Raw genomic sequence first — 16,052 nt, forward strand, 5'->3', positions numbered from 1 at the left:
GTAAAACCAATAGGAAGGGAATAATCTGTTCCCTGTGTCAGTGGAGAATAGGACAGCTAATAGAACTGAACTGTATTCAGGATGGATTAAACCCTAGACGTAGCGCAGGGAGGGGGAACGTTTCAGCGGCACTGAAGTGGCACACCAATACAATTATGTAGTAAGGCTGCACTGCCTCCACATGACATCTCTCTATTTCCAAAGACCTTTAGAGGAGGCTAGACAAATATCTGCCAGGAATGACAAAGATGCATCTCTAGCTGGATTAGGGGAATGAAACTAAATGATCTCTTGAGGTCTCTTTCTGAAGTTCTTTGAAAGGAAAGGCAATTAACGGACAGCTACTAAATTATTTTCACACAAACCACTTAATCTGCTCTAATAGATGATCACCTCCTTTAACATAGCAGAATCCACTATACTGAGTGCTAATTGGTACTCTTGGGGTTAAGCTTAACCCAGAAAAGACTGAATGGAAAACAGAGACTTAGCTATTCTTTCAGCTGCTGGTAAAATATCCAGCTTATTACATTGTTTACTTGGGCCACTTATATCTGTAAGCGAGGATACTCTTAAAGCTAAATTAGTGAGGAGAGTGATGTTGCATTAGCAGCTTTGGAAACTGTCTGTCTGATGTGGTCAGGCCTTTGTTGCAACAGTGCAACAAGCAGGACATCAGTTGAATTTCTGTGGCAATTCAGTTCTAAACAGTCCCACCGAAAGAGATTTTATATGAGAAAATTGAAGGCCCAGCACAGGAAAAATATACACTGAAAAGCACACAAACATCCAAGAACAGGACTACACCACAACACAGCTCTTTTCCCCATTATTTAGGAAAAAGAGCGGCATTATATCCTGACTATGTCTCTTACAGAATTATGAGGAAACAATAAATTACATACTTTACGCATTTAAACAGAACATGCACACACAGGTGCCATCAAGCAATAAGTTCTCTTTTTAAAATTCTAAGAGTTCACAAAAGCTTGAAACTATTAAAAACATCAAATGAGAAGTCTTCATTTTAAAATGCAGTTATAGCATATCTTCTGTTACAAGAATTTTTTTCATTAAAATGCAAAAATACTGAAAGTTTAAATTCTCCATCTACTCTCAGGAATACCCAAAAATGAGTATAAACTAAATTATTAATATTTTTACTTTCTTTTGCATTGGCCAGTTTTTAGATAATACCAGCACCATGTGCAGATGATTTTAGAGCATGTGACCTCAAGCACACCATGCCAGTAACAAACCCAAGAGAAAACGCATAAAACAAAACTGAGCTTAGAGAAGAGATAATTAAACTATCGTTCCGGGTTTTGCAATTTTGTCTATTATATTTTCTAATGTAGTAATCTGAATAACAAATACGTTTTGGTCTGTGTTACAAGAAATATCCCCCACAATTTGCTTGCTGTACTCAGGTGCATCGTACCTCAAGCTCAAACTGTGAATGCATGTGATTTGCAACAAAACATACATTTCTTATTTTCATAGTCTTTAAACAGCGTCTATGAAAGTAGTAAGCCTCCTCATCTCAAGCTTAGAAGTATTTAAACAAAAAGACAACAGTGCACTGCCAAATACTTTAAAGTCGTTAAAAGCTTTAGATATTTTACGTCTTTTACTGTGGTCCTCAATTACTTGCCATCAAGCTAGCTGCTACATAAAGCACCACCTTGTGGTAAAACCAGTACTGACCTCATGTCCCTTTTCTGGGGCTTTCAAACATTGCCAGAATTTCCACAGCTTTGCTGTGTATTTCATTAAAATCTGAATGAAAACAGAGTTTATAAGGGATCTGCAAAGGGAAGATTGTCTGAAGATTCTCCTCCACTCACACTGCCTTTATGAAATTAATGAAATTAATATAATTTCATAGAATGCTCAGTCAGGTATTTTTTCTCCTGCATCTAGTGCTGCCTTCAGAGAACTGTGAGCAAAATACAATGTGTAAGAAGTGTAGTAAAAGAATGGCATAAAAATCCCATGTTAAGTTAAACTCTCATTCTGCCTCTCAGAATACTTCAAGCCGCAAGACAAACCACAAGAGCCGCATAAATTACTCACTCTGATGGCCCAAAACCATCCCACAGCAATATCTTCATTTGTATTCTCTTTCTAAGAGAGACTCAGACAGTATATCTGCCAAGTTAGTAACATGACCGATCAGTCATCTCTAAGTTTTAGAAAAATCTCAAGTTTTGTGCTACGTTGCATAACACAAATACTAATCCTCTAAAGACAGATTTTGTCCAATTCTGAATTGTGCACTTCTGTGCTACAAAGATGCAGAAACTTTTCCAGCTACCTTAACCAAGAAACAGCGATCCCAGAAGCTTTTGGATGCCCTGCAGCTCAAGATAAGATCTTATGGTCAGTATGCATCCCCTTCTCTGTCTGAAAGAAATCAATACAGTGACAGAAACATGCAGCACTATGGAAAAATTAGTCTCCATATTCAAAACCCAAATACGTGAGTGGCAGCACACAGTCAGGTCAGTACTGAATTAGCGCTGCACTCTGTGCATAACCGTGTTTTGCACTGACTCCAGATAACACCGTTTTTCACACCGCTTTTGAATTTGTTGTAAAATAAGAAGAGTATCAAGAGACGTGGTGAGGGAAAAGCCCCCTTCTTCTGGACAATCGTGCCTCACTGGCTGCCCAAACTGCAATTGCTGAAACATGAACCCTGGGGGGACAAGAGGGTGCAACTATTTCGTGCTGGTTGTGAAGCCTTTGCTACGAACACTCGGTGAGTGGCGAGCTGAAACCCTTTAAAGGGGTTCGGAAAACTTGAACCGTCTAAGCCCGGGCATTCAATTTACCACTGTGGGCTACCTGCTCAGCCTGTGCTTGAGGGTGGTTTCAGGAACAGGCAGCAAAATCAAAAATCTATTTCCTTGCTTTGAACAAACTGTACAGTACAGGCTAAGTAACAGTAATTACTACCAGAAAAAGCAATAGTGTAACTCATCTCATTAGCTCACTGCACAGAAGAGCCAGGCAGGTCAATGTCAATCCATCTATTCCTACATAGATTTTCAGAGTGTAAGAAATCATTAAGAAAGATCTATTTAACTCAATAGCCAGTAGTGTGAGAGCTCCTGAAAGCTCTCAGCTCTGAGCTGGAATTAGTTTGGAGTATTCCAAGACATCTTTCCCTTGGAGGATCTTTTGATGCTGCTGTACCACTTACAATAGGGTAGTGCTAATCAAAGTATATGACAAAGGTACTTGAAAAAATCTCTTGAAGGTAAAAGAAGAAAAATTAATATAGGGGATTAAGTCTCATAAGAGCAGGACTACAGAAGAACAATAAATCTGACGCTAGGAACTTCCATAACCTGATTTAAGCAAATTAAGTTTCAATCCTTTAGCATCTGTTTTTAGATCTTTTGGGTTTGGGTTCTCATGTGCCACACACACAAAATATTTTCAACTCTCCACTGGCTTTCGCATCCATCCTTCTCCTTCCCCTCCAGCTCTCCTCCTTCCCACTGCCACGGAAGTGCTGTATCGCACAACGGTCTCAGATAAGCTGCTCAGGCTATAAAAACCAAGCTCCCCAGAGGAATATAAGCCTTGTTCTTCTCTGCCAGCCATAGCTGTTGTCAGAAGTTTTCTTCTACATTATATCAAATAAACACTGTGTCACACAAGAATGAATCAGTGCTCATTTCCAGGAGTTGCTTAACAGTAAAGAACATTCTAACAAAGTCTATAAAGCTATGTGGCAAAGTCTACCTTTAATACACTGTATACATAAAATAACATAAACACTGTATACATAAAATAACATAAACAGAGGCAGAAAGCTTATTTACAATGCTGTACTGATACACGAGCACATTTTCAAAATATTGATCCAATATGCTTACCACCCTGTATAAGCAACCTGCAGATTACTTGTTTCATATTATCAATAGTGGGATGCAAAACAAAATTACACAATATAATTAACACTTGCAATTTTGCATTTTAAATTTAAGCAGATGTAAAGACCGCCTCCATCAAAGAAGGCACAAGCATTCCTGCTGTAGTTTAGATGCTTAATTTTTGGAAATTTACACAGGATCGTCTGTTACCAAGAATTCATTAGTTTATTTGTGTAACACTGATTTGTACTGGCACTGCATTCAAAAGAACAGGGTGGGGGTGGACAGGCAGAGAACTGAAAGGAAAAAGAGGGAAGAATCTGAAACAGAAATTTTGTAGCTATCCGTAAATCATTCTTTTCCGCACATGAGTCAAACCTTTATATACACACCACAGAAGTGATAAAACAACTCTACAGAAATCAAACTGCAATTTAAAGTCATTTCTACAGAGGGAGCCAACAACCCAAAGAACAGGATTAACAAAGTGCATTCCAGATCACCACGGAGCCCTTCCCAACCATCAATCTCTTTCCTCACATTTACATGTTTTTCAGATATCCACAGCGCATCATCCAGATTCTTACTCCACTGAATTCCCAAGCATTTAATGGAAGTTTACTTAAAGAAGTGCTTGAGCACACATCTTGGAACAATCAGCATCAATATACAACATGATTCATATTTGCTTTGGGAAAAGGGCGCAACTTAAGGGACCAATCATTCTAAATTACTATTTATTTATTAAAAACAGTAGTCTAGAAGTTTCAATTTGTAGCTATTCTAAAAATATTAGATTTTGTAAAAATTAATATCAATTCCACAGTAGATGTTTTTATTGATGTTTTCATACAAACCTCTACACCACGAAACAGTCCAGTATGATGGCTTGATCTAAAAAACTGAGGAGGAAATCTAAAATAAAGTTGTGACTTTTTTCATAAAGCCAAACACCTCAGTATTGCCATAACTGTTTTCCACATTACTTCATTGCCCAATCACATTTCATATTATATGCTCATCCACTCAAATATAACTACAAGTAAGGTGTATTATATGAAGTAACTCAGCAGCTTTGGCAGAAGTCTGAAAGGTTCATGCATCACCCCAACCATACAGATCATACATGTTGTCAGCACATGTTGAGTGGGCAGACAAAAGATTTAAGTCTTAGCGTTTCTGATATTTTAGTATCTCTTCCCAAAAAAACAATTTGCTATCCTCTTTTTTAGGTTTTGGGAGGAACAGGGTGGATAAAAAACCAAACATGTTCTAGAGAGACCACACACCAACAGGACACTGAATCCTGAAGGTGACATATACAGAAGGATTTTTGATAGTGTTACTGAAGATAACCTACACCCTCTAGTGGCACAAAATACTGCAGCTTGGTTGCTCCAAACAGCATTAGACAGTCACACCCCTTTGTCCCCAACATTCGTGCCCCTCTCACTGCCTGCTGAGCTGTCAATGAGGCACGGTTGCACAGCAAATGGATTTGGGGTCAAGTCCCTTAGCTTTGGTACTTATGTGTTACGATAGTGATTTGCACACGTAAGAGCCCAAATACAAGGAGACTCCACTACAACATTCCCACGGACAGGTTCAATCCCTTTCGCATCCTCAGCTTCCTAACACACCCAGACTACTTCTAAACCCCACCGTAAGCTTCTCTACTCTTTCCCAAGCATCATACAGGCCCTCTGTAATCCCCAAACAGCCCTCCTATGTCTCCAGCATTCACCCTTCCAATACTCACTTATATATGTCTTGGCTGAGTGAAACCAGAACATGCACAAAAAACCCCAGGTGCTACAGATAATTCAAAACTGGATCAGTCACCCAAACAGCTGTTCTCAAGCTCAGGAATCTCTCTCTCTCCCTTGTTCAGGTTCTCTCTGAAAAAAGTATTCATATAGCAAGTGTGCAGCTAAGCATGAAACACCTAAATAAAGTCCTCCTGGCAAACCCGCAGCGGAGCAGCACATCTGCCCTCCCTTCTGACTGCAACACATCACACAGCTGACTGAAGAGAAAGGAAGCTTATATTTATCTAATTATCTTCTTCCTCTTTCTCACCTCATGGTCTTTATCTTGTGAAAAGATACGTTATGAAAGCAGAGGTGGCTGTGGGGGACAAAATAGCTGCCACATTCCTGCTTTTTCCTTCAACTAGCTTCCAAAAAAGAAAAAAAAGAAAAAAGCTCCACCGTGGCCAAAACTGCTTAAACAAAACAGTTTATAAAACTGTGCAACCACCAGTCAAAGCTGAATTAAAACAAATGTCCTGAAGCATTGCTTACAGACTCAGTGGTACCACTAAACTCCAAACAACGCTTTTAAGACTCACAATGAATATCTTTTAGTCACATATTCATACAAGGTAGTAAAGCTAAGTAAAGCTACCAAGATTTTGCTACTGCCCATGTTTTAGTAAAAAAGAGTATTTCTAAAAAACCCCAACAGCTCTGCCAACACTACACAGTGAAAACGGACTCTGTACTGGGGCATTGGATAAACAAATTAAATGTTTCTTCAATATCAGGACAACTTTGACCACACCCCATACCTTAAATTTACTCTCCTCAAAACTTCTGATGCGGAACCATAGTAAAAAAAAATTCAGCCTCGACAACAACACGTGTGTGCAAGTCTACAGACACACATGTCTACACTTCGTTAAAGTCACCCCGTCCAATTCTGAGAATTAGAAGTCAGAACAACTCTTGTAAAAGGACTATACAAATGGTCAGGAGAAGTATTTCTACTTGTCTCTGAAATTTATTTATTCATTTATTGTTCTCAAGGGGAAAAACATATAAAACATCAAGGCCTCACCAACCTTATCACATGCAAGTGTCCCCAGCAGTCCTGCAGGATGGAAGTCTTTTTGTCCTCTCCTCAAAGTTACAGGGTATTAGTTGGGTTGGGGGAGGCGGGAATCATCTCCAGGACATCTCTTCAGCCACAAATGCATGCTCACCTTGTAAAACACCTGCACAAACTGAATATACTACTCTTCCCCCATCTTTGCTATTCTCGCTGCAGAATAACAAACTCACCAGTGAAAACAAACATGATTGCTTGTCTGATTCGATCCAACATTGGCATGCTTGGCTTGATCATCAGTTAAGATGGTTTGAACTAATCTGCTAATTTTACATGGAAGCAAGCTAAGGAGCCTCCACGCATTCCACTCCCTGGCTGAGCTGCAGGACGGTGACCTCTACCTTGTGTGCATTCAGGAGAGAAATAATGTATATATGCAGCAACTTACAACTTTAGTGCTAGCAAATTCCTTTAAGATGAAAAAGTGTATACTAATGAAAAGACACAATTTTAACAGGCTGCTACAGTCCAAGTGAATTGGAAGCAGGGGGGGAAAAAGTGATCTTTCATACCTTAGCTCTTAAAATAGAAGTTAAGTACGATGCCATGCCTGTAAACCAACTCCAGTCTGTCTGAGTGGCTGTACTTATCTCCCTAGATAACTAAGATTCAAGAGCAGGATCGAGCCAAGTCAGGTCATATCTGGCCCAATTACCTTTGGAGATATGGCATTCATTACTGAATAACATCCACATTTTTATGAAGACCAGCCACATAGAAGTGATCTCAAAGAAACTGAAGGACATCTGACAGTCAGAAAAATCATCATGGTACTGTTAGATGCGGAATACCAAAAGAAGTCTCTGTACTTGGTAAGTCAATATAAAAGCTGCTGACATTTGTAAGACTGGAAGATAAAGTATTTCAAGCACGGGAATTTTGGCACCGAACAGGACTACGCAGAGCCTGACTTTGTTTGCATTTGACTTAAAAACATCAGGACAGGTTCAAGAGAGCACCTTAGTTATATGGGCACTGAACCCAAGAAGTTGTTTATAACTAAATCAGAGACAATTACCCCAGTGGTAAGTTGTCTTAGCTGCCATTCCATAGACTCGGCATTTCTTTTAAATACAAATGCTGATCTAAATACCAGAGAACAACACTTAGATATCTAACAACTAATCTGTAACTTAGATCAGAGAATTTAGCTTGAAGGACTGGAAGGGCTCTGAGGTTCGACACCATTTAATCTGCTCTGCGCCGTACAGTTAACATGGTCTGAGAAGAGCAGCACTCAGCTTATTAGAGAAGTTCCAAAGGTCTGTCCCGAAACAACGTGACAGTGACCTACGAGCGTTCTTCCCCGGTCAAGTATCCAGCGACATTCAGGATGCCAAGGTCAATGGCAAAAAGCACGTTCAAATGCTTTCAAGATAACCGACAGCATATAAATCATCTCGGGAGCTACTGTAGCGATAACAATGAAAAGCCAGAGAAAGGTTTCTCTTGCAGCTGATTTGTGTAAAACTTCGGTTTTACTGAAATTTCTTATTTTAATTAAAGGAGTTTGACCCTCCATTTAAGAAGTGACTATGCTATAAAAGTATCAGTAACCAATATGCAACTAAGTAACATGCAACACACTTAAAATAAATAGTTCAAACAGGATTTTAGTATGTTGAAACTACTTCAAATTAAATACCTCACATCAAAAAGTTCAGTTTAATCAACATCTATCGTGTAAATAAAGCTTGTGTACACAGTACAACCTGTACTGTCCAAAATACAGACCTGTATGTCATTTAGCTCGTGTTTAACCCCTCAACATGCTAGTACTTTTAATACATCTAGCTTGTATTTTTACAATGGCCTAACCCTTTTAATGGGTTAATCATAATTATGCTGTCCAGAAGCGCTCGGTCGTTCGAGAGGGTGCTCTGCAGAAAACCTGTCTTATCTACCCAAAGGCAACTGCTGTTGCCCATCTTTTGCCTGGAGCTCAAGCACTTTTAATGTCACAGGGACATTACCGAGATGTACAAGTATAAGCTACATGCCTTTTTCCATCCTCTGAAAGAACACCGAAATTTTATTTGGCTAGTAATTCAATCACTAAGGCTTTTAGCAAATAATTCTTTTTCAGGGGAATTAAGTCTTTGTTACCGGAATACATTTCTACTGTTTGAAATCTATGACTTTACAGAGAAATATCCGAACTTTCAATATGGAAAGACCCGACAGCTATAGATAGTAATTAACCTGAAGCAGTGACCTCATCTTACAGGTGGATAAACTGCTTACGTCTTTTGGGGTACTATGAAATAATGCAAAATAATGCTAGTGTAATAACGGAAACAGACAATTATGTGCAAGAGCTGAAAGTTTAAAATAGAAGAAGTAGAAAAAAGGAAACCACCTTTTTCTCACATCTAAGCATGCAAATGGGACCAAATTCCCCACTATCTCTATCCTGAAAGGAAGAGATGTGAAAGCAATCCTGAAAATCTCTATCTTCTTTGGAAATACAACTTTTATATAAATATTCCGCTAGTTATCACAGGGAAGACACTGAATAAAATTATGTAAGGGCTGGTAAGTGAAGCGTTTTCTGCAGTCTTTCATACCAACTATCTTAAAAAAAAACCAAGGCAGTTACATAACCGATTTGAGGGAGAGCAAAGAGGACGCTCACACAGAACGTTTGTCAAGCAGCTCTTGGAGAACTGTGGGTGAACGAGGCAAGGGGAAAACTGGAGTTCACGCACTGACTATAGCTCTTCAACCAGTGGTATTAATGTGCAGGAATTAAAAACAGCAGTATTAAAAGAGACCGTTACTTCACATAATGAAGGGCTTTAAGAACAAGAGAATTTTTCAACTAAATTCTGAAATAAAAAGTATTATACTATTGCTTTTATGCAGCCTCTGTGCTTACACATACAAGTGAGCAGGAACGTTCCAGTTGTGCCATTTTTTATTTAGTGAGTACTTTTCTCCCATTTAATACAGTAACTCATAACTGAGCTAATCAGTCATCACAGAAAGCATACCAAGCTCGGGTAAGTCCCCTTCCACTTTCAAAACATGTATACAGTTCAAATGTCAGCAGCTTGGATAACTTCAATATGTTTTAAAAGCTACCATAATTGGGAAAAAAATTAAATTGAAGGTTTCAAAACTAGGCATACAAACTCAGAATCCCCCTCTCCCGTATCTAGATAATATGCAGACAATACCTACCTTTTTACTTTGCATTTTCCAAATGTATATGCACATGCTTATGCACAGTACCCAGCATTTGCTTTTAAATCAAACACACAGCTTCTGTATTTTAGTGCATAATGTGACAAAGTAAAAAAGTAAAGGTTAGTTTTCCATGTTTCGGCAAAATATCTAAAATCAGACTAAATGTGAACTTCAGACTTCTTTGGTTTGGGCACATCTTTAATGAAGGAGCAAGAAAACTGAAAATTATGTTATTGAAATGTTTGACTAAGCTTCCTATAGCTACTTGTCCTGCAAGACAAAAGAATGATCCAGTCAACAGTAGATCTTTTTTTTCCCCAGGAGAAAAAAAACCTAACCCTAATGAATAATTTTTTTCCCCCAACAAAATCAGATTAGCCAAAACAGGCAAAATTTCAATGTAGCTGACGGGGCACTGGTGACTCAGGTACGTTCTACCCCACAGCCCAACTGTGTTGGTGGGAACTTGCAAAGGTGGGAATGGCCATGATAGCGCACAAGTAGGACCATTAAAATAATGAGCCAACACTGAACCTGAAAAAAAAAAATCTCCCTTTTCATTTCTGCCAGATATAAAGCAGCATTTCACTTATACACAGACATACTGTAGGCAGGCAGTAGCTCTTAGTGTACCCACTGTCATACATAAAGCATCAACTAGGATGAACACTGAGACGTTTAAACTGCAAGTGTACCAACCTCAGTTAAGAATTTCTAAAACAAATTCATTAAAAAAAAAGTCTTAATCCTTTTTTGAAGGAACTACTTTTCAGACAAGCTGTGCAATTTACAGTAGGCAATACTGAAGAGCAGAAGCTATTTATGAAAACAAAATTTTTGCTTCAGGTCTTCTAATAATAAGATAGGCGTGCACACAGAAAAGTAAATACATATAACATGCATGTATATCACCATAAAAGAGCTTACAGTTCTTTGTGCTTCTCCTCTGCCAAAATTTGGTCATTTGGCTTCAGCCCATACCTTGGAAAAAAAAAAAAACAAACCACAAAACAGTTACTCTGAGAATATAACCATGAAATGCAGTTTTATAGTTTCAAAGTGGCAAATTATTAAACCACGTAATATTTGTTAATTCAGGTACCTCAAGTATTGCAAAGACAGCAGCAAGGTTTTCTAAACAATTTGTTACATGTTTATTACAGTAAACTTAACACACAAAACTTTCGCTTTATACCACAGCTTCAAATTCTGCCAGATACCTTGGCTTGCTATATATCCAAAGCACTTCATACCATAAACTGCATTGATCTTATAATTTGATCTGACAAAACATGACAGTAAGGAATACAGGCAATGCGAACACTAAAACTGGCTGTAGCGTTCCCCCCGTACCAGATACAACTATGACAATGAATACCAAAAACATCCTCTAGAAAAAAATATACGTTAACATCAGGCAATTTAGGAAAATTTCTGCAGACCATACGGGCAACCTCTGACGAAAGTGAGGGCTTGAGAGCAAGAAGCTTTCTTTGCTAGCTTAACCTAATGAGCAATTTAAAAGACTAGGTTGCCTACACCGTCTGAGTCAGGGGGAAAAGGAACCGGGCCTCCCCAGCACAGGCTACTACTAGTCGCGCTGCAGCCTCCACTGTCACTCACTTGGAAAACCTTTAAGAAGTGACCTCACTTTTGCTGTGCCTCAGAGCAAAATCTTTTGCTGTCTCAGAATACTCCACAAACCTAACTGCTGTGCTTTTCTGTGGCATCCGGTTTTTGGGTTTGGGTTTGTTTGGGTTTTTTCCTGGTTGATTTGTTTGTGAGACAGTCGTACGTAATGTAAGCAACTAGAAGTCAAGTGTCCATGGGATAATTCTGCGAACGGCCAGCTGCTCACACTGCAGAACGTTCCCGCTGTCCCTGTGCCCTCTGGTTTTGTTCTTGCTCCAGTCAACTGCCGAGCCATAAATTACTCTCCATGAGGAAAGATTCTGATCACCAACAAACTACAATCGAGCTATCTTGAAAATGGATTTATGTGACAAATAAACAGATAAAACCTATGTTCTCTATTCCTTATAGCATTTTCTGATGATACTCTCCAAAACTCGTTTTTTCAGCCTCCATTTAAAATGCAAGCACCAGCCCTGGGCACATTCGCAAGCTCACTGGTGCTGCATTGAAGCACACAAGACACCGACTGACTGACCCATTTTCCTTGTTTACATGTGCAGAGACTGCCTTAGGTTATTTTGCCATAGTACCACGCTGACTTGCACCCATTTATCCACTTTGCTGCTAAATCCTTCAGGGAGTCGCTCCTCATGAGGGTACAGCAGGGTCCGTCCCCATTCTCCAGTGCGCAGGGCTTGCATCTGACTCTTACAGCAAGCAGACTATACTAACACGCTGTTCAATAACAGATTCAGGTCGCTTGGTTTAATTGCCAAGTCTTCTTCACAGCTGACCATCCTGTCAGTCTTTAAGCCACATATTTTAACTGTTGCGATCTTACATTTACTTCCAAATCAATATTTTCTGTGGCAAATGGTATCGGGCTCTTTTTCTTTAATGAAAAAGGGTTTAGCCCAATACCAGCCTCTTCATCGTGTGCTACACCTCCCCGATATCTCCATTTGTCATGTCTTAATAAGCATTTTATTGATAGCAAACACTTACGTATCAGTGAAAAAGCAAACAGCTACCAGGAAATTCTAAAAGGAACATCTTTCAGAAGTCAAAGGACACTAACTCTCCTTATGCAACTTGTAATCTTACTTAAAATGAAATCAGGTCATTTGTTAGAAGGATCTGCCTGTCACAGATATACCCTTGGCTCATATGCAACCCATTTTGTAAATGGAGATCATTTTGCCCATTAGAAAATACACCCACACAAAGTCACAGCCATTCTTCACTAAAAATAACACTGCATGCTCTTCCTCTGACCAGAAATCAGACTACTTCAGCTAAAACTGAATACAACGTTATCTGCTGAGGATATAGAGATAATACCTACACTTGAGCTTTTTAAAGCTTCCAGATTCCTTGTTCCTTCACTTTTTTTGGTGGTGGTTTTTTTGGTGTGTTTTGTTTGTTGTTTTTTTTTTTTAAATCCACAACTTAAACCCCACAGTTACTGAGAGGAAAAAGCCCAGATGAAGCCGTTCAGTACTTACTCAGACTAACAGGTCAGCTACAACGAAACCACATAGCATAATGGGAACGCTGTTTAACAGATGTGTGATACTCGCCTCGGGAATGGTACTGACATACCACAGAGGCGTGCAGGAGGGACACAGTTGCTACCCCCGAGGTTTGCAGAAGGGTTCCTTCCGTGAGCCTTAGCTTACCTATCTTTTTCACCCCCACCCCCTTTCTTTCACCATGAAAAATGGCATTTTTGAAATATTCTTCCCTGACCCCTAAAGTTGCTTTGATAGCAACTCATCCAAGAAAGTTTCCCACTGGGGAACACGTTTGTAGAGTTCAAACTCCTGTTAGTACTGTATGCACTAAGACAGGAAGCATATTAGATTTCATACACAGCTGCTGAAGTATTTAATATATTTAAATGTGCATCTAGCACAGTGAACAGCTTACATAATACTGCCCAACATGTGTTTCGTAGGCAAGACTGATAAGCACCAGTTGCCTCTTCCTAACTGCTGAAGGTTAGATTGGGAAGAATTCCTCTAAAACACATTTTAGGAGCCAAGCATACTAAATACAAAATTGAAGCTAAAGATATGCAGTCGGAAAATTTTAAATAGGGACATTTAAAACCATCTAAGCAACCAGAGCAACATACTGTACATGTATTATACATTCACATGCCTGGTGTTAAACTAGTAAGTAGAAGAGAAGCAAATATGCTATGGCAATGGGCAAAGGAACTGAGGGGACCACAACTTCACCTTTTTTTTTTTTTTTCCTATTTTCTGCCCTGTGAAATTCAAAGTTCAACATATTCCAGCACTTCAAATAACGATTATTCTTTTCAACTATCCAGTACCAAACCGTGATACAGTTTCACAATGTTAAAAGCCTCTTCATCACTGCTTGAGATCCTGTTTCAAAAAGGGACCCAAGAATAAAAATATGCAAGGGTCTACAGAAAGATCATAGGTGAGCATCAAAACAATCTGCAGTACACCTCAAAACCAATACATATGAACACTTTGATAAGTCCTTCACAGACATTTAATCTCCTAAAGAGCCGCCCTTGCTCTTCCAAATGGCAGCTGCAGACAAGCGGGGGACGGCCAGACCAGGTGCCCCAGCGCAGCAGCTACCCGGCCGCACGGCTGCATACGGCCACCAAACCGGCACAGCTGCCTGCCCAGACCCGCGCACGCCGGCCCCGGCATCGCAGCGGACGCTTCCGCGCCGACAGGCTGGCTGCGCCTCGGGCAGTGCCTCCGCTTCTGGAAGATGGCGGATTTCTCCCCAAACTCGGGTCCTTATGGAATTTCTTAACACACAGCGTTCTTGGTGGCTCTAGATATCATTGCACCACAGTCACTCCAACGTACCCTATGCTGACCAAAGCTCAAGTGACCCAGACGCAGGTAGGAGCTAACAGAGATCACTATCCTAGCATCCGTCCTCTAATCGCAGCTTAAATGAGAAGTTTCACTCTGCTATACATTACACATTTCAGTGTTGAGATGATACCCTTTTAAAAACATTCTTTCCAACCTGGTTACAAAACAGCACGTTTAGGCATTTAACTTCGCAGGACAAACAAGCAAGCTACTCCCCCTACCCTTCATCAAGAAACAAAGGCCCAGCTGCAACTCACACTCCACAAAAGCATCTCTCCGTCCTTCGACTACAGCAGCGCATGGCGATACAGGATGCCTACCCGAGCCTGCTGGGCGAGAGGATTTGAACGCCTCCCACTAGTCCCCAACTCCACAATTTCGGAGCATTAACAAACTGAGGATATATTTCAACATGAAAGTCTTGAAATAATTCAACTGTAACTATTGAGAATGTTTTCAACTTCCCAAGACAAAGCTTTCCTGAACCTCTCAATCTTTTTCCTCATTTGTTTCCTGTAACCAATGCTCTACCAGAACTCAGAGCTGAACTTCATGTTTTCTTCCTTCCTAATTGTTGTTTCCAGTACCAAATTTTATGTACGTGCAGACACATACATAACATCAAACTTAGCCCCCCAAAACATTAATTATAAATTCACAACTACGTTAATCTCTAATATTTTCCCTTTCCACAAGCCTGAAAATAAAGTAGCACAGCCCCAAACTGAAAGAGTATTGCAGGCATTCTGATGGCAGATGTTATACAGAGCCAAAACAGTGTTAAGGAAATTTGCCTGTATGTACTCTATCATACAAATATACTCTGTCAAAAAAATGCCAAGGCCACTTGGAAGAGTTTTACTGTGATAACAGCTAGAGGTACAACTCTGACCAACACGTTGTCTTTGGTTATGGTGCTACAAAATGAAAGATCAAGGCAGCATACTCTTCCCTTGCATGTACATGACTTCCCTAGCATTCACCTACAAGTTTATCGTCTCAATTTCAGTTTTTGCAGAAATGTAACATTTTTATTAGACGTCTGCTTTTCCTTTTCTAAGCTTACTAGGACATGTAAGTTCAGCTCTGATTTGTGCAATGCATTTTAAAGATCCTCCTGAAATGGTAATCCTACGACAAAATGCTTTTTTATTTCCCAGCTCCTAATATGAGACAGTATGAAAATTAATGTGCTCGGACTGCAGTCAGCATTCTTACAGTAATGTTCTTAATGCAACAACCAGCCATAAGGCATGGTTCCCTTCAGGCAGCATCCAATTTTACAAAGCCTTAACCAAATTAAAAAGAAAACACAGCCTACGCAAAATATGCACTGATGAAAAACTCCAAATGACTGACAAGTTCAGATCTGCTCTACAAACAAGAGTTTCCTGAAAGGCTGGTAAAACTCACCTGTCCTAAGGCCCAGAAGAAAAACTAGCGATGAGCAAACAGGTTTAAAAAATGGCAACAGATCTTCATAACTTCAAACTTAATTCACCTTTCAAAATTTCTGACTCGAATCCACCAACCTAAGCAAAAACTTACAGAGAAACAATAGCTAAAAATTGCACAGATA

The 16,052-nt window shown here is 39.6% G+C and overlaps 1 protein-coding gene across 6 annotated transcripts in view; it reads right to left on the reverse strand.

Annotated features, from left to right (window-relative positions):
• ADK (adenosine kinase) overlaps positions 1 to 16,052 on the reverse strand; it is a 298,134-nt gene that overhangs the window by 249,800 nt on the left and 32,282 nt on the right. For 4 of the 6 annotated variants that reach the window (XM_075109456.1, XM_075109457.1, XM_075109454.1 and 1 more), the window contains exon 3: positions 10,893 to 10,946. The exons of the other annotated variants lie outside the window; for them this stretch is intronic. In XM_075109456.1, coding sequence (XP_074965557.1) covers positions 10,893 to 10,946 — 54 coding nt within the window. The remainder of the gene's footprint in view (positions 1 to 10,892; positions 10,947 to 16,052) is intronic. 6 annotated transcript variants of the gene reach the window in all.

The sequence above is a fragment of the Phalacrocorax aristotelis genome, chromosome 14 (genome assembly GCF_949628215.1).
Source record: "Phalacrocorax aristotelis chromosome 14, bGulAri2.1, whole genome shotgun sequence".
NCBI classification, from domain to species: domain Eukaryota; kingdom Metazoa; phylum Chordata; class Aves; order Suliformes; family Phalacrocoracidae; genus Phalacrocorax; species Phalacrocorax aristotelis.